The 27,069-nt window shown below is 39.6% G+C and overlaps 1 protein-coding gene, 1 long non-coding RNA gene and 2 pseudogenes across 2 annotated transcripts; all 4 read left to right on the top strand.

The window, feature by feature from the left end:
- Positions 1-2,102: 2,102 nt before the first annotated feature.
- Positions 2,103-3,094, top strand: LOC129354569 (protein unc-13 homolog B-like). Its single transcript, XM_055024033.1, has 5 exons — positions 2,103-2,151; positions 2,222-2,299; positions 2,460-2,607; positions 2,734-2,790; positions 2,937-3,094. The coding sequence occupies exons 2-5, from the start codon at positions 2,228-2,230 to the stop codon at positions 3,092-3,094; spliced, it is 435 nt and encodes a 144-aa protein (XP_054880008.1). The 5' UTR covers positions 2,103-2,151; positions 2,222-2,227.
- A 38-nt stretch (positions 3,095-3,132) lies between these two features.
- Positions 3,133-4,692, top strand: LOC129354581 (protein unc-13 homolog B-like; annotated as a pseudogene).
- A 3,759-nt stretch (positions 4,693-8,451) lies between these two features.
- LOC129354594 (uncharacterized) lies at positions 8,452-9,582 on the top strand. The gene is made up of 3 exons (XR_008605166.1): positions 8,452-8,544; positions 9,217-9,348; positions 9,483-9,582. It is a non-coding gene; the product is annotated as an uncharacterized LOC129354594 (long non-coding RNA).
- A 1,205-nt stretch (positions 9,583-10,787) lies between these two features.
- On the top strand, positions 10,788-26,583 carry LOC129354556 (NLR family CARD domain-containing protein 3-like; annotated as a pseudogene).
- The last annotated feature ends 486 nt before the right edge of the window (positions 26,584-27,069 follow it).

Below are 27,069 nucleotides of genomic sequence, written 5' to 3'. Positions count from 1 at the left end.
TTTTCATAACTTTAGAGCAAAGATAAACTATGAAGGATTTTCCAGGATGTGATTACATGATCCTTACAAAACATTTTATTCTCAGACCAAAAATAAACAATTCCTCTTCATTTCAGGTGATAACTGCAAGGTGAAAGTCCTGATACACAAAGAGTGAGTCAAGATTCCAAGATTTTACTAATAAAACAGTTTTTTATCAAGCCAGATAATTTAGAGGATTTTCTTTCCAGGCTGAGAGAAGAAAAATGGATGAACATTCAGGTTGGAAACATCATCAAACTGGAGAGCAACCAGTTTGTTCCAGAACTTTCTGATCTCAGATCTGGAAACAAACTTTAACTGAGACGTTACTGAAGCTTGATGTTCAGTTGGTCCAAATCTAAAGCTGGTCTGCAGAGATGACTTCAGGGTTTGTTTGTTTCTGCTCACCTGGAGCACCAGCCGGGTGGAGTCAGTCTGAGTTCCTTCATCATCTAAAGAGAACATTGAAGATCCTCCTGGAAAAATGGAGCTTTGGAAAGAAATCAGCAGGAAGTGAAAGAAAAATGGATCTTCATCACTTGTGAAGTGAACGACATCAGAGTTGGATTCAGTGGAGTCACATGAAGAACAGAAAACTGAGGCCAGAATAATAAACATCATGCTAAATATCAGCTGCAGCTAATCTGTCAGAAGAAGCTTCAGGTTGAATCTAAAGGAGGCTGAAGATCTCAAAGTGGATGAGAGGAAACCTGATGAGCTCTACAGTCCACTAGATCCAGATCAGAACCCTGGAGAACATCTACGCTAGAAGCAGAACCACAAGGTAGAAAATATCCAGGTTTCTATCCAACCTGAACACAGGAAGTCCTTTCTTCTTCTGCTGCAGCTGAGAAGGTCCTGCTGCAGAACTGGAGCCACACAGTTCCTCCACAGCAGAACAGAGGAGGTTCGGAGGAGACCAGGGTCCACATCTGGACTCAGAGTTCTCCTGGGCTTCAGCAGAGCTGCTGGCTTTGGTTCTGATCCGCCTCTGTTCTGGTGTCTGATCTCCAGAGAGGATCTGAACCAACCCATCAGAACTCAGTGGAGGTGGTGGAGGATGAGGATGGGGCGCGGCGAGGAGGTGGAGGAAGAGCGCCGTGATCCATCTCTCTGCTGTGGAGACCTGAGGGAATCTGACAGGAAACAGCAGCCTTGAAATTACAACAACATATTATTTAATAGTGTTGTTGTAACACTATTGCTGTTATTACAATATCAATGACGATAATGTTTCTCCAACATTGATTATTTCACCTAAATCAAGATATTTTTGCAATGTTATAAGGGAAATAATAACCAGACTAAAATCTCATTTTATATTAATAATTTTGGGCAAAATAAATGTAATGAACTTATTTTGTGTAGCCCTTGCTTGGGTTGCTAAGTAAAGAACAGATTATTTCACAATAATCTGTTCGTCCCTTAAATTAAATAATCTGCCAGCTACTTTTTTTAATCAATATTAAGGAATTATCGACTTAAAACAAGCTTCTTCATCTGATAAGTTACTATTAAGTTACTTTTGTCTTATTTAAAATGTGCTGAAATATTTAAATTCTAATTCAAAACATACTTTATTTATCCCAAAAAGAAAAGTTAAATGTAATTCACATTCGTCAAATTTGCACTAGAAACTAGAGCAAAAATACTTGGTAAGAGTTTATGGTTTTGCAGTGTAATTTGCATTTTCTTTTATACATTATTATAAAAATTTGCTCAAAATTTGAATCACAGCTGGATGGAGACATGGCTGCCATTTTGAAATGGATCAACTCGTAATTGTGTCAGATGATGAGATGTAAACATTTGACAGACGTGACCAAACACAAAAAATATTTTTATCCAATATGTTTTAAAATGATGACTGTGGCATATTCAGTTTAATTATTAGTCAACAAACTGAACATCATCCAATCACATATAGAGCAGATAAATAACTCACTTTATGTATGAACATGAGTTGTATCGATGCTTTTTTTCCATTTCCATCAAACTTTACTAATATGATACTTAAAATTGAAACAAGGCTTCTGAAAACTAAAAGAATCATTCATTTTTCTGTTTTTCCTGAAGGGAGCACAGATCCTTTCTGCTGCTAAAGAACTGGGACACCTTTCCAAACTGAAGGTATCAGGTTGCCTTTGAGTTTGCTTTCTCCTGAATTGGTCTAGTCAAAGTCTTGGTTTGGGTTGTTTAGGATCACATGGCAGGAGACGCTAAAAGCCTGACGCCCAGGCAGTGTGCCGTCATGGATGTGGCTCTGGATACCATCAAGGTGAGAGCGAAACGTTGACCTCTGGTCAAACAGAAAAGTACAATTCATTCACATTTTAAGAGTCTTTTGGTTAATTAACTAAAAGTCTGATTAACGCCACTTTAAGTTTAATCATTCAGGTTGTAGAACGCTGATTCCTCTCGTTTTGTTTCCTACGCAGCAATACTTTCATGCGGGCGGGAACGGCTTGAAGAAGACTTTCCTGGAGAAGAGCGCTGAGCTTTCGTCGCTCCGCCACGCTCTGTCGCTCTACACCCAGACCACCGACACGCTCATCAAAACCTTCGTGACCACGCAGCATTCACAGGGTAGATCCAAAACGCCTCAAAGAAGATTAAATACGGGAGAGTTTCAGATTCCTCGCTGCTTCTATCTCCTGGATTTGGTTGTTTAAGTTGCTGTCTTGTTTTTATCTCCTGCTGCCTCTGTGCCAGTGCACAATGGGAAGGGTATTAGGTTAACCCCTAATGAGAAAATCCAGCCCAGCAGGGGTAGGTCTCCATGAAATCATCATCAGCCCAACTTCCCTTCATCGTTTTCTCTCTTCTGTTTTGTGAAACCTGCGTTTCTGTCGCATGACTCTATAAAACGTGGTTTTCTTTGCCTGCATTGGACCAAATGTTGTTCTGTAAACCAGGCTCAGGTGTGGACAAACCCATCGGAGAGGTTTCCCTGCAGATTGAGCTGTACACTCATCCCAAGAGCGGAGAGCGGAAAGTTACTCTCAAAGGTCCGTTTGGGCTCATTTTGAAGCAAAAATCAAAGCTGGAGCATTTCAGTGTCATTTCTGTTTAAATGTTTGTGTCATTGATGCAGTGATTGCTGCCAGTGATTTGAAGTGGCAGACGTCTGGGATGTTCAGACCCTTCGTGGAAGTCACGATGATCGGGCCGCACCTCAGCGACAAGAAGCGCCGATTTCAGACCAAATCCAAGAACAACAGCTGGTCTCCCAAATACAACGAGACCTTTCACTTGTAAGTTCAAAACCAAACGTCGTGACACATTTAGGATTTGAAGCTCTTTTAATTCTGACTTCATAAACTGTTGGTTACACAAAACAAAGTCCTTGTGAATTACTGGACAATGTCAGCTAATGCGCTAGCAGCACAGCTAATTGTTCATTTAGTGTTTCTGCTAAACATTTAGTGAACTTCCTCAAATTTAACTTTTCCAAATAAAATCTGGATTTATTTTAAGAAATTAATTGTGTGGCAATAGTTTTAAAAGTTATAAAAAAAGCTAAAATTAGCTCTACTATTAGCACATTAGCAGCTTAATGGAAGTCCCTTCTACTACAGATGTCAAACTTTATTCAACTGAAAGTGTAGAAAACAGCAAAAGTACATTAGTGCTTTAGAATTTATCTTGAAAACTGATTTAGGGGAATCAAAATGTGTTGCACAACAAATTTGTTCTGCTATTAGCACATTAGCAGATTAGCAATAGTGTAATCTACCACTGCAGGTTTGGACCTCAAATCAAAGTAAAATGTTTTGATTTAAAATGGAAAATTAGATCATCAAAAGCTAGGTGTACGAATGTTTTTAAAGTTTCAGAAAAAGCACAAAATCAGGAATTAGCTCTGCAATTAGCGCCCTAGCCCATGTGCTCCCACTCCTGTGTTCTGCTCTCGCTCTGCAGCGTTCTGGGTGTTCAGGACGGGTTCGAGTGCTACGAGGTTCAAGCCTGCGTCAAGGACTACTGCTTCGGCCGCGCCGACCGGGTGGTGGGCCTGGCCGTGGTGCAGCTGAGGGACATCATGGAGAGGGGCAACTGCGCCTGCTGGTGCCCCCTGGGCAGCGCATCTCCATGGACGACACGGGCCTGACCGCCATGCGGATCCTCTCCCAGCGCTCCAACGACGACGTCGCCAAGGAGTTCGTCCGGCTCAAGTCCGAGACCCGATCAGCAGAGGAGGGAAGATGAGGCTCTGCTTGATGCAGTGGCACTGCTTTGACCTCTGACCTGTCTTGGCTGCTGTGTAAAACCTCACCAGCTTCCAGTGTTCTTCAACTTCACATTTTTTTAAGTCTCGTCCGCCTCTACTGAGGAGACAGAACCCATCCAGAACCTGTCAAAGGGCCGAATAAGAACCCACCCGCCCCGAGTGTTCTTGTGCAATAAATCCAACCCACCCCTCCCAAAGTGTGGCCAAGTGGTTCAAGCCTTACACTCTGCAAGCTGTGAATGTGTGTTCATGTAAAAGGAAAGAAATCCCTGTTTTTAATGAACACAAGTCAAATATTTCACTTCACTTAGCAAAGAAAAACTACAAATCACAATTTGTTTTCTAACAGTTTGAGCAGGAAAATGCCTTGTCATGCAGAAACGATGCTAATCCTCGTTTTCACATGAAAAATGTTTGAATTTAACTCATCGCTTCATTTCATCCTCTATTGGGTAATTTTTATTTCTCTGTTTTCTGCATGTCATGGCCATTTTATTTATATTTTTGTATATTTATTTCCCTTTTAAAGATTTGATCTGATTTCTGATCCATTTTTTGACATTTTTGAGTTTTTTGGGGTTTTGTTACAAACTGAGTTGCACAGCAGGACTTGAGTTGGAATAATTACAAGTTTACATTTCTCTCCTTTTTTGTTTTTTATTCTGCTCTTCATACGAGTGGCCTTAATTATAAAAATTATGTTTATTTTTAATCTCTTTATCTTGTAATTGTTATAATTTGCATCTTGTTTCTCCAGACTGATGTCCTTAACATTTTGTATTTTTTATTTTAGTGATTTTATGTAAGATGTAATCTGTCATGCTGAGTATCAATCCCATGTTTTTTATTTACCATTTCTTTGTATTTTCTGTAGACAGCGATTTATTTTGAACTCTTTTTGTTTCAGCAGCTTTTTAATGGATGAAATTCAACTACAGATCCAGCCTCTTACCTTCCCTCAGTAATTCAATGTTTCTGTTGATGGGAGCAAATATTTCCTTGTGCCAAGTTAAGTTTTCACTTTAGGTTTTTTTTAATTATTGCACATTTTTGTAACTTTTGACCATAAAATCACTGCATTTATCTGGAGTTTTCATTGGACTGTCACGTCTCTTTAAACCTGTCTCACTGTGTATGATTTCCACTCAATATTTTGTATAAAGTATTTAAGACTTGTATGGAAATGTTTTTTATTTCTTACACTACAGACTAAAATAGTAATTTTTACAGTGAAATCAGTGTATTTATACTGGGCAAATTTATAATAGATCTTATTGCACTTTGTGAGGAAAAAGGTGCAAATTCAAACTGGAAGTCTCTTCTAACCCCACCTGCATCATCCAACCGTTGCTTCCTGTTCATCACCATTGATTAATCAACGCTGGTCCAAGACGCGTCACGTCCAATCACTGTCCAAGTCCCAGCTGATAAATAGCACCGTCCATGGCGTCTTCTGCTTTCCAGCAGAGCTCAACCCTCCTCCACCCCTTCACCTCCACTCACTCGGCTCTCCGGCTGCATCCTTCCTTCACCTCCATCACCAATGTCTGGTCTCGGGGGATGACGTTCCTTTCAGCATATGGAATGCTCATCCGAGCTCATCGCAAAGATTGTGATGATCGATGTCCTCAGCCGGGGCCCAAGCGCCAAAGACTTAAATTTTGTATGTCAATAAACTCTTCTAATGGTTTCCATTTTCTCTGTCTAAGTCTCTCCAGATTGAATTAATGTTCAGATGAAATCAACTCAGATTTTTCCATTGTGAACTAACCATAAACGTTCATCTGAATATGTGTGAAGTGCACAAGTCTAGTCCAAGTTCAGGGAGCAAAAACAATCTTTAATACATCTGCAGACAGAGGGAAAAATATACTCTGCATTAGGCGAAAATCTAAATCTGCTCTAACGAACTCAGAGTTACATAGTTGCTTTATTCACCTCTCAGCTAACAGAGGAGAAGATTAAGTTCCCAGACGACCCGCCTGGGAAACTTCAGCAGACGCATCTTGTTCAGTTAGTTTGTACACCCTCTGCAGCTGCACCGAAAAACATCTTGACTATGATACAATTACATTTATGTGATACATAAAAGAACACTGTATGATGCAAATAAAACATTTTCTCTTTAAAGAAAAATCTACTTCACATATGTTGGAATATCATTGTTCCAGAAATGGTGAATTTCATATGTGCATCTTTATTTCATCAGTTTTTCTTTCCACTCCACTTTTTATTAAAATGTAATACTGTCTTCTGGGAAAAGCCATCTTGTTCAAGAATGAATTTTTGTGGCAGATATTCACCATGATTGATTACTCCATAATGTGGCAATAGTTAACCTTTTTTATTGGTTTTGTGTAACCATGCAATTTATTATCTTACAGAATAAAATTTGTTCAATTAGCTAACTGAAAAGTGAGTTTAAAACTTCTTTTAGTGTTGTAGTTCAGTCTCCATCCAGCAGAGCGTCCCACTGGTCACGCTGAGGAGCCATTGATACGAGTTTGCAGTGGTATCTCTGAAGAGGAAAGAGGTTAAAACCATAAATATGGTCCAGTTTGGGGACTCCATTTTTGGATTGTTCGGAAAATTGAGAACATAAATATACTGGATTGAACTGGAGATTGATAAAACAAGAAGTGGAGTTTTCTAATTTGCATTTTTGTACAATAAAAGGATTGGAAATCAAACGTGCAAAGAGTTTGACTGGAAAGTAAAAACCAGATTTAATAGAACACACTGTGTCAAATAAAGTGTTACTCCTTTCAAAACGTTCATTTCCAGGATTCCAACCACAGATGGATGTTGGAGGAATGTGTTGAATGGTCGGTCATCACACACGTCTTCTGGTTCTGACCACAAATAAAGACTTTCTGGGAGGAAATGAAACAGGAGACTGAGGACATTCTGAGGACAGATCTCCCCATGGAGCCTCTTCTGTTTCTGCTGGACATAAACACCAAGGATTTACTCATTAAACATCAATGTTACATATTGTTGCACCTTCTGCTGCTGGTAGCAAGAAAGACAATTAGACTAAACTGGATTAAACCCAGTTCACCAACTGTTGCTGAATGGAGAAAAACTGAAACATGACAACATGATGGAGCGTCTGACTGAACATCTAGACATGAAAAAGATAATTAAATATGTAGTTTTGAGATAAAAAAATACTTACAAAAACAAATCTTTAGTTTTGAAAATAAATATTCAGTTAGAGAAAAATCGTTTAAATATCTGACATTTATGAATTTAGGAATATCATGGTAAAAAATATCACAGAAAAATCAACATGGTTTTTCTCTATGACTTGCTAAATGAACAAAAACATTATTAATTATTTTTTTTCCATCAATCATCTCTACAGTCATAGTCAAAAGTAGGCAGATCATCTTTATTTCCTGATCTGCTGCTGCAGTTTTGATGTAATGTGATCTGTGTAGCTGGAATCTTCCTGATACTGGAAAAGAGCAAAAGTCAACATTCCAGGTCCATTGTTCCTGAACCAGAAGCTGCTCTGAGATCAGTTTTATTGTGTTGCACTAAAATCTGAAAATATGAGTTTGTTTCAAAATCCAAATGATGTCAACAGGTAAACGTTCCTCTGACTCTGTTTGGAAAATTATTATCTTAGTTCATTTACTTTTATTTGAATGGTTATGTTTTCATATCATTCCGTGTGTTTTCTTTCCCTTTCCTTTATTGTATATTCTAAACTGTCTTTTAGGGTTTTCTCTTAAGGGTTGGAAATGTCTCACACATTTCTGTATTAACGAGCCACAATGATCTTTGTCTATATCATGAGAGTAGTCATTATTGTGTCCCAATGATGGGACATCAACAAAAGACTTCCAGAACATCCTGTAGGATAGAGTATTGGTCAATTGTTTGCATGTCTGAGTGAGAAAGCCAACCTCTTTGTGTGTTCACATAATAATAAAAGGCAGTTGGGGACTGAGAACCCATGGAGTTGATCTCAGACAGCGTTTGGCAGCGATTCTCTTCGTTGAGCTCTTCTACCCTTTTCTACGAAAAAGTAATTTGTGTCTTTGGTTGATTCTTGCAGGTTGGGGAACTAAATAAACCCAACAGACTCCCAGTCAGTCTGACAAGTCAGACCAGTTTGGGCTCATTTCTCCTCTTTACACTTTCAGATCAAACACACCTGTTCAGGTCTGTCTGGTTTTACGGTGTGGTTCTGTTGGGTTTAGAAGCAACAGAATCACAGTAAAGAGGTTCACTCTTTACTAGAGTAAAGAGTTAATCTTCATCAACTCTTTGGATCTTCTTAAATCGTAAGTTTGATCATTTGCCTACTTGAACTTTCTCTTCAGAAACAGATTGTTTCTGCTCTCTGATGTTTGGGGAACAGGTTCACTTCTGTTTTCACCTCAAATATTATCTCTCTGCTACTTGAAGGCTAATCTACAGTATTATTAGATTATTGATTAACTGGAATCAAACAACATGATGAACAGCTGATGTTTCCTGTTTTCTTCTATGAAGAAACTGCTTCATGTTTTTGTTTCCTGGCATCAAGCTCTGGTCCAGCATTAAAATCAAAGCCAAGAGTTGTTTGTTTCTTCCTTTCAAGATAAAATATTATTACAAAATCTTATTATTGAAAGGTCTTAACTTCTGTCTGATTATTAAAAAGTAAATATTTGATGCAGCAGTGAATCACTGTAGAGTGTAATTGTGCAATACAATACTTCCTGTTGTTCAGGTTGAATCAGTGAATGTAAATGTTGCTCCATGTCTCCATCTAGTGGACTGATAGTAGAAGTGCAGCAGCTGATGGCAGCTTCCTCTGCCTCTCTGCTGTCTGACTGCATTCACCTGACACTGATATGAAGCAGAGAAGAAGAGCCAATCAGAGGAGGAGCAGCTGATCTTTTTCCAGCACTAATGATGTAAAGGATGATCAGAGTTGATGTGCAGATGAATGATGTGTGTTTCCTCTGCAGGTGAAGCTAGAAAGTGTGTGTGAGCTGATGTGGATTCAGCAGCATGGATCAGTGTGAGGACAGAGAGGAGGGAGTCCCTCCCTCTAAAACCACTCTGTGTGGGGAAGATGAGAGCCAGAGCAAAGGTCAGAGGTGAGGTCACCATCTCTAACTGTCCACAGCCCTTTTCACACAGCGTTCACTATATCAGGCCAGAACAGACGTGGTGATGAAGCTGCTGCCTCTCCTCTTTGCTGATTCAGTTTTAATCATCATGTTTCTGTCAGGATCCATCAGAGACTCAAACCAGAACCAGAACCAGAACCCAGCTGTGTGTCCTTTAAGAGCAACAGGTCAAAGGATGAGATCATTGACTTTAAATCTCCTGGATCTCCACCATCACAGAGGTGAGATGTTTCTAAAAGCTGTAACTGTTTTATTTTTTAATTTATTTAAGTTACACATGAAATAGGGCGATCCCTGGTATGTCATTTCCTTTAACCTTAGCTTTGCATGTGTGTACTCTATGTGTGTGTATTTATGTATATACAAACATACAAATAGCTCAGAGATGGAGGAAAACACAGAATTATTTATTCTCAACAGGATTTCCAGGATACTTTATAAAAACTCTCATTATAACACCCAGTAGAGGACCGCACATTGACACACACCCACATATTACAATCAATCAATTTTATTTCTAAAGCACCTTCATATTGAAAGCAGCTCAAAGTGCTCAGTCCTCCTTATTATCCACATCATCTCAGATCTAATCATCAGAACATGATTGATGTCCCACATTATCCTGAAGACCTGTGTGGACAGAGCCTTCACTTCCACTGTCTCCAAGCTCTGGGACATTGTCTCCACCAGCATTAGATCTGCTGACAGTTTCTACTGTTTAAAGTGCAACATCAACTTTTTACGTTTACTGACTGATTCTGGTTTTACTGGAATTCACAGGCATGTGAATTATATCTGCAGTTTTTAGATGTGCCACAGGTACAAAACACTAAAATGAAATGGCTAAATTACCTCCTTGTGTAGATCAGTTCTCCAGAGCCTTGCTCATGACCTCATTATTCCATTCAGATGTGGTGCAGCAGAGGCACATCTAAAAGTTGCAGGACATCGGCCCTTAAGGACTGGAGTTTGAGACTCCTGCTGTAATTCATCTTCCTGTTTCTAACTCCTTTGTATTGTGTTCATGTCATGCTCTGTTTTTCTGATTCAAGTATTTTAGTGTGAAACTCTTGGTGATTTCCTCCGTGAAAACTGCTGGATGAATATTTCCTGACTTCCTAATTGTTCCTGGATCCTCCACAGAGTGGACCAGCAGAGCTCAGAGGTTCCCAGTGGTTCATCTATCCAGCAGCATCAAACACAGCTAGACTTCATATTTATGGTCTGTACATGAACAACTACTCTTCTTCTATTCACAGTCATCTCCATGCTCCACTTTGTAGACCAGAGGACTTTCAGTGTGTCCAACATCCATGTGGTGTTTGGCTCCATGATTTAAACTCTGATGTTTCCTTCATCTATTATTCTGTTCCAGTTGCTGGAGGAAAACATTGTCACTTTTTGTGAAGAAAGAACTGAAGAGGATTAAAAAGGTTCTGAGTCCAGATTACCCAGAATGCTCAGGGAGTCAGAGAGATGATGAGGTGTTGGAAGGTGAGGAAGAAGAGCAGAGGAGGAGCAGCAGAGAGGCAGTGATGAAGATCACACTGAACTTCCTGAGGATGATGAAGCAGGAAAAGCTGGTTGATCGTCTGCAGAGCAGTAAGAGGATTTCTACAAAGATTTAACCTGATGGATAAATCGCACATTTATTGATGTCTGAACAGATGAAGTAACATTCATTCCAGTCATCTTCATCTTTGTTTCATTATTGATTTTACTTTTTATGTTTATTTAGATCATCTTGCTGCAGTTTGTCAACATCAACTTAAATCTGGTTTGAAGAAGAAGTTCCAGTCTGTGTTTGAGGGGATTGCTAAAGCAGGAAGTTCAACCCTTCTGAACCAGATCTACACAGAGCTCTACATCACAGAGGGAGGGACTGGAGAGGTCAATGATGAACATGAGGTCAGACAGATTGAAACAGCATCCAGGAAACCACACAGACCAGAAACAACAATCAGACAAGAAGACATCTTTAAAGTCCCACCTGGAAGAGATCAACCAATCAGAACCGTGATGACAAAGGGAGTGGCTGGCATTGGGAAAACAGTCCTAACACAGAAGTTCACTCTGGACTGGGCTGAAGACAAAGCCCACCAGAACATCCAGTTCATATTTCCATTCACCTTCAGAGAGCTGAATGTGCTGAAAGAGAAAAAGTTCAGCTTGGTGGAACTTGTTCATCATTTCTTTAGTGAAACCAAAGAAATCTGCAGCTTTGAACACTTCCAGGTTCTGTTCATCTTTGATGGCTTGGATGAGAGTCGACTTCCACTGGACTTCCACAACAAGGAGATCCTGACTGATGCTACAGAGTCCACCTCAGTGGATGTTCTGCTGACAAACCTCATCAGGGGGAAACTGCTTCCCTCTGCTCTCCTCTGGATAACCACACGACCTGCAGCAGCCAATCAGATCCTCCTCAGTGTGTTGGCATGGTGACAGAGGTCAGAGGGTTCAATGGCCCTCAGAAGGAGGAGTACTTCAGGAAGAGATTCAGAGATGAGGAGCAGGCCAGCAGGATCATCTCCCACATGAAGACATCACGAAGCCTCCACATCATGTGCCACATCCCAGTCTTCTGCTGGATCACTGCTACAGTTCTGGAGGATGTGTTGGAGACCAGAGAGGGAGGAGAGCTGCCCAGAACCCTGACTGAGATGTACATCCACTTCCTGGTGGTTCAGACCAAAGTAAAGAAGGTCAAGTATGATGGAGGAGCTGAAACAGATCCACACTGGAGTCCAAAGAGCAGGAAGATGATAAAGTCTCTGGGAAAACTGGCTTTTGATCAGCTGCAGAAAGGAAACCTGATCTTCTATGAATCAGACCTGACAGAGTGTGGCATCGATATCAGAGCAGCCTCAGTGTACTCAGGAGTGTTCACACAGATCTTTAAAGAGGAGAGAGGTCTGTACCAGGACAAGGTGTTCTGCTTCGTCCATCTGAGTGTTCAAGAGTTTCTGGCTGCTCTTCATGTTCATCTGACCTTCATCAACTCTGGGGTCAACTTGATGAAAGAAACACAAACATCTAAGAAATCTTCATTATTTAATAAACTTAAACTAAATTCTCTCCATCAGAGAGCTGTTAACCAGGCCTTACAGAGTCCAAATGGACACCTGGACTTGTTCCTCCGGTTCCTCCTGGGACTTTTACTGCAGACCAATCAGAGACTCCTACAAGGTCTGCTGACAAAGACAGAAAGTAGCTCACAGACCAATCAGGAAACAGTTCAATACATCAAGAAGAAGATCAGTGAGAATGTGTCTGCAGAGAAAAGCATCAATCTGTTCCACTGTCTGAATGAACTGAATGATCGTTCTCTAGTGGAGGAGATCCAACAGTCTCTGAGTTCAGGAAGTCTCTCCACAGATAAACTGTCTCCTGCTCAGTGGTCAGCTCTGAATTTCATCTTAGTGTCATCAGGAAAGATCTGGATGTGTTTGACCTGAAGAAATACTCTGCTTCAGAGGAGGTTCTTCTGAGGCTGCTGCCAGTGGTTAAAGCCTCCAACAAAACTCTGTAAGGACACATTGTTAATGAAGTTATTTTAGATACAAATCTGTCAGTGATGAGATAGATACTGAGTGGTGCTTCATCAGATTCTTTACTCATACATTGTCTCCTCAATGTTGGCTACTAGCAGATGATGAGTAAAAGAAAGACCAGCTCTCATAGGTGACTATTCATAATGCTACTTGTTCAAACAGCAGAAATTATTTTTCCTACTGAAGCCAACACTGGATTAAGGCAGCTCATTACAGAAATTAATGTTTCTCTTGCCAGCCTCCTTGAAGGCTGCTGGATTTCAGTCTTTTAAGACTTTAGGCACAACTAGAGAATAAAGCTGTTCACAACACATGTGAACTGCCATGTATTGTGCCAGGCTTAAAGATGTGGAAAATATGATATTCTTTTCAATCTGTGCAAAATGAATATTTGTTCAATAGGTGTTAATCTCTCAGGATTAACACCTATTAAACAAACACAGGAAAGACAAGAGTGTTAGATTCTTTCTTACTCACGAGGAGAACAGACAGTGATGTGCTTTCAGTTACAATCTTCTGCTGCTCTGAAAATACATTTGCCTGCTCCTCTCTTTTTATTGTTTTCAGGATCCCTAATCACAAAGAAACAGTGTAACTCTAAAGGGAGGGGAAAACACTTCATCATATAGCGACAGCGCCAATGACAATCACTAACTATAACACAAGGTATCTTGCACTAGATAGTCTCGATCCAGACACAGAGTTCAACAGAGCAAGTTGTACATCTTCACAGTCAGTTTTATAGTAATCTAGACGGTCAAAGACGCCTTGCTTCCCACTGAGAGATAACCCTACAGAAACCTGATGTCACTGATTTCTTTCAGTGAGGCCTTCTGAGAATCAGAGTAATTCAACAATACAGAAACATTCTTAATGCTAAGATGAAACTAAACAATAAAAGCATATAAGAAAAGATACATTATAAAGATACATGAGAATAACAAATATTTGACAAATAACATGACAATTTATCCAACACTATCATTGACTGGAACATAAAACATAAAATTTTGAAGAATTGTTTAATAACATATTTTTCCTCCCTGTCTCCTCAGACTGAGTGGCTGTAACCTCTCAGATAGAAGCTGTGAAGCTCTGTCCTCAGTTCTCAGCTCCCAGTCCTCCAGTCTCAGAGAACTGGACCTGAGTAACAACAAGCTGCAGGATTCAGGAGTGAAGCTTCTCTCTGCTGGACTGAAGAGTCCAAACTGCAACCTGGAAACTCTCAGGTAACTCTGGGCCATCCATCCATCCATCTGTAGCCCAATTACACCGTTTTAACATGGGTAAGGGCCCCTGAGTTCATTAAACTCATCAAGTTACAAATAATGACTATCAGTACACTCTCGTGTTTTAAACCTATGTTGAGTTTAGAGTAATGATATACCAGTATTTCTTTCCCTTCACACCAAATAGTAGTTTAAAACAGAAATAATACACTCTAACTATAGTTCTTAATAAATCAAACGTACACCTGTATGAGAATTAAACATGTATTAAACACCTTAACAAATGCACAAACTGTGAAATATCTCACTCTTTTAAGTTCACACAATAATTGTGGGCCCACACTTTTAAGTTCACCTAAGCCGGCAATACTTAACTAAAATATAGTCCCAACAAAACAAAAAGAAACCCCGTTGCAGGCCTGATGTGAAGCGTGGAACTTGGCACTCCTCTCCGAGTGAAAACCCGAGCCCTTTCGACACCTCACCCGTCCTCAGTGCTAACCAGCCACCAAGATGTCCTCCTCTCCCCAACCAGTCTGGCAGTCCACAGGATCCAGGAACAGAGACGTCCAACGTAGCCCAGTCCTCCAACCACTCCACCACTCTTTCCACATGCGTAGCTCGCTGCTCCAGGCGCTACTCCGTAAAGCTCCCACTACGGAAACTTTAGCTGGATTGTCCGTTAGCCGGGTTAGCTTACAGACCTCGACGGCTATTCACCGAGTTAGCAAATAGCAAATGCGACAGCGAGCATTACACAGTGTTCAGTGAGCTCCGGTCTGGAACAGTCACAGCAGCGGTAAACAGAGCGTAGGGTTGATATACTTTTTCCCGACTGTCGAGCTGAAAGCCGAATTATGTACAAACCCGTTTACTAAACTCTGCTACTTTTTTCCTCTTTTTCGCGCTTCATGCCTTCACTCTCTCTTCCATATCATTCCTGTCTCTCCTTTTTCTCCACCCACTTCCTCTTACAACATGAGCCTTTCAAAATAAAACAGAAAAGATTACTTTTTTGAAGAACCTGAAATACAGTTTCTGGCTAACACTGATTAATAACATTTTTAACATATTTAAGCAAACATGCTTGATACATTCTAAACTATCACTCCTTTGAACTTAACTCATTACAAACACTCTTAGTTTGGACTGGGTTACACATCCATCCATCATCAGTTCAGACTTGGTCTCTACCTCAATGTTCTCATTTTCTCATCATGTGTTGAATCAATCAATCAATCAATCAATCAATCAATCAATCAATCAAATTTTATTTGTATAGCACATTTCAGCTACAAGGCATTTCAAAGTGCTTTACATCATAACACAAACACAAAGGCATGCAACATAGAATAAAATACCAAGGTTTTTTTTTTTTCCTTCCCTTTCTTCCCCCCTTCCCTTTGACACGGAATTTAAGCGCCTGTTACCGCCGGACTCCGCCGTCCGTTTAACCACGGGTATTCGCCGGGCCCCGTTGCCCACAACAGGAAAAAAAAAAAAAAAAAATTACATACATATCCACAAAATCAAATCCATACATATTACATTTCAAATGCAACTCTAAACAGGTGCGTTTTTACTTGAGATTTGAAGGAAGTCGGGGTTTCTGCTGTTTTACAGTTTTCTGGAAGTTTGTTCCAAATTTTTTGGTCCATAGATGCTGAAAGCTGCTTCTCCTCTTTTGGTTCTGGTTCTGGGGATGCAGAGCAGACCAGAACCAGAACCTGAGAGTCTGGCAGGTTGATACAACAACAGCAGATCTTTGATGTATTGTGGTGCTAAACCATTCATTGATTTATAAACTAACTACAGTATTTTAAAATCTATTCTTTGAGCTACAGGGAGCCAGTGGAGGGACTTTAAAACTGGTGTTATGTGCTCTATTTTCCTGGTTCTAGTGAGAACAGGAGCAGCAGCATTCTGGATCAGTTGCAGCTGTTTGATTGATTTGTTGGACAGGCCTGTGAAGATGCTGTTGCAATAATCAATGCGACTAAAGATAAACGCATGGATGAGTTTCTCTAGATCTGGCTGAGACATTAGTCCTCTAATCCTGGAGATGTTCTTCAGGTGATAGAAGGCCGATTTTGTTACTGTCTTTATGTGGCTCTGGAGGTTCAAGTCCGAGTCCATTACTACTCCCAGGTTTCGGCCTGATCGCTAGTTTTTAGTTGTAATAACTGAAGCTGTGCATTGACTCTAGATCGTTCCTCTTTAGGTCCAAAAATAATGACTTCAGTTTTATTTTTGTTCAGTTGGAGAAAGTTTTGGAACATCCACACATTTATCTGTTCTAAACATTTATTCAGTGATTGAATGGGTTCAGAGTCACCTGGTGACATCGTAATGTAGAGCTGTGTGTCATCCGCATAGTTGTGGTAGCTAATATTATTTCCTGTTATGACCTGAGCTAGTGGGAGAATATAAATATTAAATAGGAGGGGTCCTAGGATTGAACCTTGGGGTACCCCACATGTGACCTGTGACGTCTTTGATGAGAAGTTTTCAATTGAAACAAAGAAATCCCTGTTCTTTATGTAGGATTCAAACCAGTCGAGCACCGAACCAGAGAGTCCAACCCAACTCTCAAGTCGATTCAGTAATATGTCATGGTATACAGTGTCAAAAGCTGCACTGAGATCCAACAGAACCAGCACTGTGGTTCTCCCACAGTCCGTATTTATATGAATATCATTGAATACTTTGACAAGGCCAGTCTCCGTGCTGTGGTGAGCACGAAAACCAGACTGGAAAGTGTCAAAGCAGTTGGTCATCATTAGGAAACTATTTAATTGTTTACACACAGTTTTTTCAATAACTTTGCTGATGAATGGGAGGTTTGAGGTCAGAGGTCGGCCTGTAATTCTGCAATAGTGATTTGTCCAGGTTGTTCTTTTTTAACAGTGGTTTGATGACTGCTGTTTTCAAAGCCTGGGGGAAAACACCTGATGTAAGCGATGAGTTTACGATTTGGATCAGATCAGTAGCAATAACAGGCAGGACTTTCTTAAAGAAATGTGTGGGAAGGACATCCAGACAGCAGGAGCTTGACAGGAAGTTTGTGTGTCTGCAGATTATCAGGCTGTTTGGTCTCAGAGGAAGGCTGTGCTTCTCTGGCCTCAGCTCTGACCTCCAACCCCTCCCATCTGAAAGAGTTGGACCTGAGCTACAATCATCCAGGAGACTCAGGTGAAGCTGCTGTCGGCTGGACTGAAGGATCCACACTGGAGACTGGAAGCTCTCAGGTATGGAGGAACCTGCTGCAGGAGCAGAGAAGGTCTGATAGAGGAGGAAGAGGGAGAAATGTCTTTATTCAGTCTGCTGGGAAACATTTAGTTTGAAGCTGAATAGTTAACTTGTTGCTCAAAGGAACAGTTTTTGTCAGTCACTGCTCAGTTTTCCATCTCTGAATCCAACCAGTTAAAAATGAAAAGATATAATCTGAGATTCTGTCTGCTTTTGTTGAAGCTGGTGTTTTCCCTCAAACCAGCTCTGATGCTGATATTCAGACTAGATTTTCAATGGACTCTTTCTGTTAAAACTGACACTGGATTAATGTAGTAATATTTCTCTTGCCAGCCTCCTTATTGCCTGTAGTTCAGTTCTTCAAGGTCAGAGTCCCAACTATAGAATAAAGTTTTGAAAAATATGACCTATTCTTCAGTAAATCCAAGAAGAATATTGTTGACTGGAAAGTAACACAAACATTTGATGATTTCTTAAACATTGGGGGTTTCTGTAAAAAAGAAACGACTTCCTTCTGCATGGATATAAACTATAAAATTAAACAGTTCATAACAAATGGAAATATGTAAAATAAAATTGTTCTCTCAAATAAACAAAAAACATTGTTGACTGGAAACAGAAGGCTTGTATTAATAACATATTGTCCTCCCTGTCTCCTCAGACTGAGTGGCTGTAACCTCTCAGAGAGAAGCTGTGAAGCTCTGTCCTCAGTTCTCAGCTCCCAGTCCTCCAGTCTCAGAGAACTGGACCTGAGTAACAACAACCTGCAGGATTCAGGAGTGAAGCTTCTCTCTGCTGGACTGAAGAGTCCAAACTGCAACCTGGAAACTCTCAGGTAACTCTGGGCCGTCCGTCCGTCCGTCCGTCCGTCCGTCCGTCCGTCCGTCCGTCCGTCCGTCCGTCCGTCCGTCCGTCCGTTCACACCTTGGTCTCTACCTCCATGTTGTCATTTTCTCATCATGTGATGAATTGTGTGTCTGCAGCTTATCAGGCTGTTTGGTCTCAGAGGAAGGCTGTGCTTCTCTGGCCTCAGCTCTGACCTCCAACCCCTCCCATCTGAAAGAGTTGGACCTGAGCTACAATCATCCAGGAGACTCAGGAGTGAAGCTGCTGTCGGCTGGACTGAAGGATCCACACTGGAGACTGGAAGCTCTCAGGTATGGAGGAACCTGCTGCAGGAGCAGAGAAGGTCTGATAGAGGAGGAAGAGGGAGAAATGTCTTTAGTCAGTCTGCTGGGAAACATTTAGTTTGAAGCTGGTATACAGTCATATCATTTATAAATGAATGATAACATTTTGAACCCATTTTGTTTCTTATTACAGTTTAATAACTCAAATTATCTCTGGTCATTTTGGTTGTGTAACTTTTCAAACAGCAGCTCATTTAAACTATAAGAATCTTCCACATGGTTCTGAATGAACCTGGGAAACCAACCCATCTACTGAACCACAATAACATGGTATTCAGAGCAGCAGGGGGCCAAATATAGCTCCATGTGGAACCAAGAGGTTGGAGAGAGAAAATCAGTTGAAACTGTTTCCTATCAGAGTTCAGTTTGTCTCTCTGTCTTCACAAACCAGGAGCATCATGGGCTGGGCGGGGCTTCCACTGATGATCTACTGAGGAAATACAAGAAGCTGATTGGCTGATTTAAAAATAAGTTAAAAATATGCAGATTAATGATATCATATAAAAGATATGATATGTAATTGTAGAGACACAGCTGGGAAACAATTTGGACTTTAAAAAATATTTCATGGAGATCTAGACCAATCAGCCCAAATGAGGAAAGATCAGAAAATGGTCAGATGGATGTGGAAAAGTTCTCAAAAAGTGAAACAAAGATTCACAACTTTCAGGACTTAATGAAACCAAAAATACACAAAAACATGAAGCAAACTGTTTGAGGCAGAGTTTAGCAGTTTTATTTGTATGGTAGTTTGTCCTAAACTAGGTGGCGCTAGAGTCAGGAGGAGCAGCCTGGAGAAAAGGCTGATCCTCCCTGATCTGTTTCCAAGCAGTCAGAGTGTAGAAGTTGAGAGCTGGAGAAGTTTCCTCCTGTTGCTGCAGCAGCAGAGATGTTCTGCTTCATGGACTAAATCAGGTTGGAAAGAGGAGAGATCTTTACTGAGCTGCTGGATAAAAGCTGCTGAAACATTTAAACTCTTTCTGGAAACTAATGAGACAGAAAAACAATGGATGTTTTTACCATCCAGACCTTTGGAACCAGTTCAGCTCAATAATTCAGTTGTATCTGTGGAAGATGAACAGATTTGATGTGAAATGATGAAATTCTTCATTTCTATCTGATGTTCCAGCAGATCAGTAGAAAATGGAGCTGCAGCTCTCAGACATTTCATGTTTTCTATCAATGAATCCACTGATTAAAGCAGGAATCTCATCTCCATGTTCTCCTCCAGAGGTTCCCAAGGTTTGTTCCTGGAAGCTGCTGCTGGTTCCTCCAATCCAGGCTCCGCCCCCTTTAGAGGAAATCTGTCCATATATGGCGCTAAGAGTCTCCTTGATGCTGCAAAGCTTTGTTCAGGGATGAGATGTCAGGATTTTGGTGTCAGTCTGTTCCAGGCTTTAGTTGTTCTCCTCATGAGGAGCTGAAGTCTCTGACAGGAACGTGGAGCTGAACAGGATAAGAACTTGAAGCTTCTTCTTGGCCTCTGATTGCAACAGCAGGACAATCCAACATTTTAGTCTGACTGGAAATATTTCTTTGACCCTCAATCAGTGTTAAGGCAGGCCAGCTCCTCATCAGAGCTGAGATCTTCTCTGTCCTCCATGCTGGAAATGTAGAAGTCCAGCAGCTCCTGATTAGTGACATCAGAGCGTGACATCATCAGTAGAGTGATGATGTCATTTCCTCTCAGAGCAACTTGGAAATCTGAGAGGAAAGATGCAAACAAAGACTCTCTGGACTGTTGGATCTGCTGGTTCTGGTTCCAGATGCTCCTTGGACACTTTCACAAGCCATTACTGCAGCTGCTGGATTCAGGATGCTGCTTCTTCTTCTTGGGCTCATTGTAAATGTGTGCAGCGCCACCTGGTGGTGCTGGTTGGTAGAGGAAGTGCTGAAAGGTTGGAGGTGTTTGTCAGAGGTGTGTGATGATGGAAGCCTCTCCCTGGTTTGTGAGTCTGAGCTCAGAGATTAAATCTTTGATTCTTGTTGAATCTTTGTTGAATGTGATGCAGCTTCTCCTTTTTAATGTTTGTATTTCTGGATATTACAGTGAGGCCACAGCAGGTTTTCAGCAGCAGGGCTGTTTAGTGTTTCATTCCTTCATCTGTGTGTGGGAGTGTGGATGGATCAGGTATCCAGGTGTTGATCAGAGTTTAGATTGATTGTATTTTAATGCTGATTATTAAATCAAGTGGAGCTTCCAGAAATGTTTCCTTAGTTTCCTGATGTCCTTTTAGGCTTCAGTGAGTTTCTTCAGGTTGTTACTGAGGGATTTCCTTTCTCCTCTCTGTTGGAGCTTTTCCTGTGTTTGGAGAAATGAGTTGTGCTGCAGCAGCACCAACTGTCCTTCCTACATCCACTGCAGTTTGCAATCCAGATGTTGGACTGTTCCTGTCTCAGTGGAGGACAAAAACTACACTTGGCTGCAGCATGCGGAAAGGGGCGGGGACGGACCATTGTCAGTCTCAGACCTTATATGGAAATGGGACTATTGTGTTCCGGAAATGAAGGGGGCGCTAGTGACACCATTTCCTGTATCAGCCGTGTTTCAATATTATAATAATAATAACGCATTTTATTTGACAACGCTTTTAAAAACACCCAATAACACTTTTAACATTTAAAATTAATTACATATTAACTACAAATTAAACAGTAAGGAAATGACATACCACGTGTTACGTCACGTGGTATGTCTGTCACGTGGTATGTCCCTTTTTTATTTTAAAATCTTTATTAAATCTTTGTTTTGGATGTTAAAATTATATTAGTAACAAACAATCTAAAATAAGCAATAATAAGGAATCATTATGGAGATGTATTTATCTATCCTTACACCCTAACTTTCCCAAACAAAAGTCATAAAACATAAATTAACATTTTAGAGACAAATGTACACTATATTAAAAACACATTTATCAATCCATCAATGATTTTACTCTCAGGTTATCCGTGCAGTGGGTGATGAGAGCTGCTGCAGGGACCCTGGACAGATCGCCAGTCCATCACAGAAAACAGATATAAACAAATACCTGCTGGTGTTGAAGTTCAAACAATAGATTTTGATGTTGTGAATGGTACTTTTAAAATAAATAAGTTAAAATCTAAAATAGAATATCCTTTGCCTTATTTAATAAGGACTAGATGGAAAAGAGGCCGATAGTCAAAATTGTTGACTAACAGTAAAATGTTTAGTCAATTTTGGCCAACTTGGTCCATCCATTCACAAAACACTTTTGTTCTGTTTATTTGGCAAATATTTTTCTTATTCACATTGTGAATATAATTTACAAACAAATTAAATGACTTTTGAACTTCTAACAAGCTCAACTGTTATCATTGTTTACCATAATGTCTTAATCAGTAAACTGATCCGTGTCCCACTATTCCGTTTAGAAATTCAATATCAATTCTACCAATTGCAATTGATTCATAAACTGCGCCCCAAAGACCTTAAATATGCCATTGTTGCAAAACCCAAAGTGATTCATTTAAAAATTTAAATGTAGCTTCAACCTGGAAAGACTCACAGAAAGTAGGTTTTAGAAAGTTCATTTGATAAGAAATGATCTTCGGACCCCGGCAGTAGACACTGTGCTGGTAACAGTCAGAGAGAATGATTCGCTGTTGGGTTTCTTTTCCTCTATGAAAACCTTTTTGAATAAATTCACTGGATACATAAATTAAATCTGTGTAAATTGTAACCGTCTTCATCTCTGATCACGGCGCCGGTCTCATCTCCTCCATCCTTCACAAACTCCGGCTTGATGTGCAACTGCTCCTCACCTGAGCCTCCATCACCTCCACCTGGTCTCCACCTTCACTCAGCTCACCTTTAGTCTTATGTTTGTATTATGACTTTGTAACTAAACAATGTTTCTGTATGTTCTTGCTTTATTATAAAACAACAGTTGATTCTGACTGTTAAAACAAACAACTTAGCCGTATGTCAGGTTTGTAAAGAACATTTGTAATGATTCCAGTCATTGTTTAAAAAGTATAGGAAACATTGCATTTACACATTTAAAATATTGCAAGTTATTAACTTAGCATGTATTTCAAATTTTTAAAACAAGGTGATCCAATTGCTAAACAACACTGTTACAATATATTTACAACTACTTTATTGGTTCTACTCTCTCCAACAAAATGCAGCCACAATGTAACATAATTTCTGTACAAACTAAATAATGTAAATCAACTGAGCTACAACAAAAGGAACATTCAAAAATGTACATAATATTGAAATAACACATTATGAAAACAAATGACTGAACAAGTCAAAAGGCAAATGTGCTTCAGCATAGATGATTTAAAATGACATTTCACAAAAAACACAATGTGTGACAACTGAAATGTGTGAAAGACTATAGAAAACAACTAATACTGTCCTAGCATTCAGTACTGGCATTCAGGGCAGTGTCCAGATGTGCCATCAGAGTAGTAACGAGGGAACTCTCCTCATCTTCCATGTCCAGTGAAGCCCACACAGTCTTTATGTTGCCGGTTGCAGGAAGAACATCTTACAACCGCAAAAGGAATCCTGTTTTCTGCCTTGAATGATTCTGAAAATGTCACCCAGCTGATCTCACCTGTTGATGAAAAACTGATTTTATGTAGTTGAAATCTAATTTCACATGTTTTAGGCGAAAAAAGTCAAAGGTCTTTACCATCTAGCCAAGCAAAGTGAGTCTTCTTCCTGAAAACTGGGTCAGACACAATGGCTTCTAAGCACTTGCAGGTCAATGCCAAGGTGAGGGAAGATGTGCCTCCCTGTGCCAGAATCACCTCCTGGAGAACAGCTTCCAGTGCAATCAAAGGCATCTGAAAATAATAATAATAAAAAAAACATGTGCAATGCAAGACTCATACTGGAAGAATGGCTATGACATGATTATGAATGAATCTTAAAAAAAAATGAATAAAATTAAAAAAACATCTATATACATTGCAGATATGTTTAAACAAGATGTGATTCATTCTCACTCAGAACAGAGTGAAGATTCAGCCTAATAGCTACTAAGATAAAAGAAAAAGGTTATTACACCAGGAAATATACAAATGATTGGAAGAACAAAAGGCATGTTTGAATTAATCACTGTACATTCTTTAACATTGTTGTAACTGTTTTGTAGGATTTAACAATTAATGGCTTCCAGATAACAAATATATGTTCTGCACAAAATGAACAGCCAAAGGCAGAGATTAACTAATCAGATTTACTCAATTACTCTGTAACTTTGATAAAAATAAAAATAAAAAATAATTAGGACCATTTTTCCAAATGTTATACTCTTGAGTTAATTTTGTTGATATGCAACATAATGCGAGTAACTTAACTGAATGAAGAACACATTTTAATCCATAAAAAAATTTAAACACGATACACTGATAAATGTTGTTTATGTTAGGTTTCTTCTAACCTTAATTTGTTGTCTTGTATTAAAATACCTAACAGTGCACATAACTTCATTTTTATTAATGTCTGCTGAAATAAATGGGTAATATTACATTGCACATTATAATCAGTAAAACAGTACTTAATAATAGCCATTTCACAAAATACTTTGTTACTTTTAAATGTGTAGTTTGCTGCACAGTTACTAAAAATACATTGAAGTAGTGCTGCTCGTCATTACAGTATCATCTCTGGGTTCCACTTATGATGGCAGCTGTTAGCTTATAAAAAAAGCTGTTAGTTTATAAAAAATATTAGACTTTCAAGAAATTTAACATTGGTGTACAAAAACATATTTAAAAAATATTAACCTTTAAAAATGAAATAAAAACACTAGAAAACTGATAAGAATGTAAAAAATAAACATTCATAAGTGTAGTTTTACATACAGTTATGTTGAGCCATAGCAGTTCTTGCTATGTGGTTCTGTACCTTTAAGACTCCTCCGCACTGTATGAGCAAAGGGGACAGCGGTATTTGTCTTCAGACAGTACGGGAAGAATTTTCTGTCCGATCCCAATGTTGCAAATTGATAAGTGCATCTGTATAACGAAAAAAAAAATTGGGGCATAAAATACATTTCTCAAGTATACATTTTTCTACTTTTCGATTTTTATCTAATGGTGCCCTGCACGGAAATAATTAGCTATGCTACATGCTAAAATTTGCCTTCCCCTGTACGAACTACGAATTTCACTCGTTTGCAGCTGTCAATTATATTTTCAACCTAATCTAGAAAAAGCGCTTTGATGTACTATGTGAAAAAAGTTTTAATAAGGTAGAAAATACCTTTTGCTGACTTTGTGCTTGTTCCATTATGAATAGCGTTCCGAACGTCAATGGCGAAACCTCTTAAACTTCTTCCAATCGACCTCTTCACCCCGCTTCTTTAAGGTATTAGTGATTGTGAAAATAGCGCCCCCTTCATTTCCGGAATGCAATAGTCCCGTTTCCATATAAGGTCTGAGACTGACAGTGGTCCGTCCCCGCCCCTTTCTGCAGGCTGCAGTCAAGACCCTCTCGAGGACAATGTGTGTCTGAGAGACATGTAATGTCCATGTTTGCTGCTGAAAGAGACTGATGGTCTGACCCCCCTCCTCCTTTCAGGGTGGAGCCTGCTGGAGGCCGATTCTTGACTCCAGGTCTGAGGAAATGTAAGTGTGTTTTTCATCTGATTCATGACAACAAAGCAGCTCACATTCAACCATCTTCAAACTGTCACATCACTCATTCAGGAGTCAAAGCGTCAATAAATGATCAATAACTGCAGCTGGATTGTGTTTGTTCTCCATCAGATTCCTGTCAACTCACCATCGACACAAACACAGTGAGCAGAAAACTCAAACTGTCTGAAGACAACAGGAAGGTGACACGTGTGGAGGAGCTTCAGTCATATCTTGATCATCCAGACAGATTTGATTCTCCTCAGCTGCTGTGTAGAACTGGTCTGACTGGTCGCTGTTACTGGGAGGTCGAGTGGAGAGGAGAAGTTGATATATCAGTGAGTTACAGAAGAATTAGGAGGAAAGAAGACAGTAGAGACTGTTGGTTTGGATGTAATGATCATTCCTGGAGTCTGATCTGCTCTAATCGTCATGGTTACTCTGTCTGTCACAATAACATAGAAACTCGTCTCTCCTCCTCCTCTGACTCTAACAGAGTAGCAGTGTATGTGGACTGTCCTGCTGGCATTCTGTCCTTCTACAGAGTCTCCTCTGACTCACTGATCCTCCTCCACACCTTCAACACCACATTCACTGAACCTCTGATTCCTGGATTTGGGTTCTTGTGGTCCAGTTCTGGTTCTTCAGTGTTTCTGAGCTGATTTGAGTCTAAAGAGTCTAAAGTTTTTCCTCCTGTCAGAGAAACTCTCTCACTGTTGAACAGATAGTTCAGTTTCTACAATCTATTTCTTGTTGAAACGATTGTGATTGAGTCCTTGGAAACTTTTTCTTCTTCTAGTCCTTTTAAGATGGAAGATGGGATTATTCCAGGATTATTCCAGGATTATTCCAGGATTATTCCAGGATTATTCCAGGATCCACATGTTTTTCAGTTTGTTTTCTTGTCATAGCTTCACTCTATCAAGAGATGCTGGTATACTGGTGGTGAAGCAGCAGGCAGAAAACCCAGGATACAGTTAAATGATGGTTTTAATAGTAAAAATAGTCCAAGTGGAAACACAAAAACAGGCAGCATGGCTGAGATGAAGCCAGGGCTCAACGCTGGTAGCAACTGTTCATCCTGGTGGACAGAAGAACAGGCTTGACAAAATGACGTGAAGAACGATGAGGATCCGATGAGGAACAAAGGACAACCGTGGGATTAAATACACAGATGGTAATCACAGAAACGAGAAACACCTGGGAACAATCAAGGGGAAACAGGACAACGCAGAGACTGGAAGCATCACAGAAAAATAAGGACCGCTCATTTTGAAGGCTGCCTACGTTCAATAACATGAAAAACTGCATGTTTTATATGAATTCAATTAGTACTTAATACTCTTTACACAAAGTGAAAGTACAAATGTAATGTGTTTTTTTCTAAATTCCTTCATTGTATGAAAAGATGGTTAGCTCTCTTTATACAGGAGAAAACTATTTTTAAGAGAGTTGCCACTGATCAATTAATCGTTATTGATTCTAAGACCAATCATCTTTAGATTAATTCAATCAATCTGTAAAAGTGTTGAATAAATTAGTGGTTTTCACTGGCTATACCCAGTAATTATTCATTAAATATAACAAATTCTAAAAACACCAGTCTCTTAATGTTATTCCTTTAAAAATAAGTTTTGTTTCTAAAATGATCAAATTAAAATAAGTTACTTGTTGATTTTATAAGGATATTTTGTAAAATTGTAACAGTTTCAAATTTCACAATAAAATAATCTAATTAATCCTACATGATTAATTTTTCATTTTTATTCAACAATTAATCATTTCACCTCCAAAACCCTAATTTTTAGTTTATTCCTTGACTATTTTTTTTATTATTCCCCAATA

This window comes from Poeciliopsis prolifica, unplaced genomic scaffold (genome assembly GCF_027474105.1).
Source record: "Poeciliopsis prolifica strain line A6 unplaced genomic scaffold, Auburn_PproV2 SCAFFOLD112, whole genome shotgun sequence".
NCBI classification, from domain to species: Eukaryota; Metazoa; Chordata; class Actinopteri; order Cyprinodontiformes; family Poeciliidae; genus Poeciliopsis; species Poeciliopsis prolifica.
Note: the sequence above shows the minus strand (reverse complement) of the source record. Positions and strands in the feature narration are given on the sequence as shown.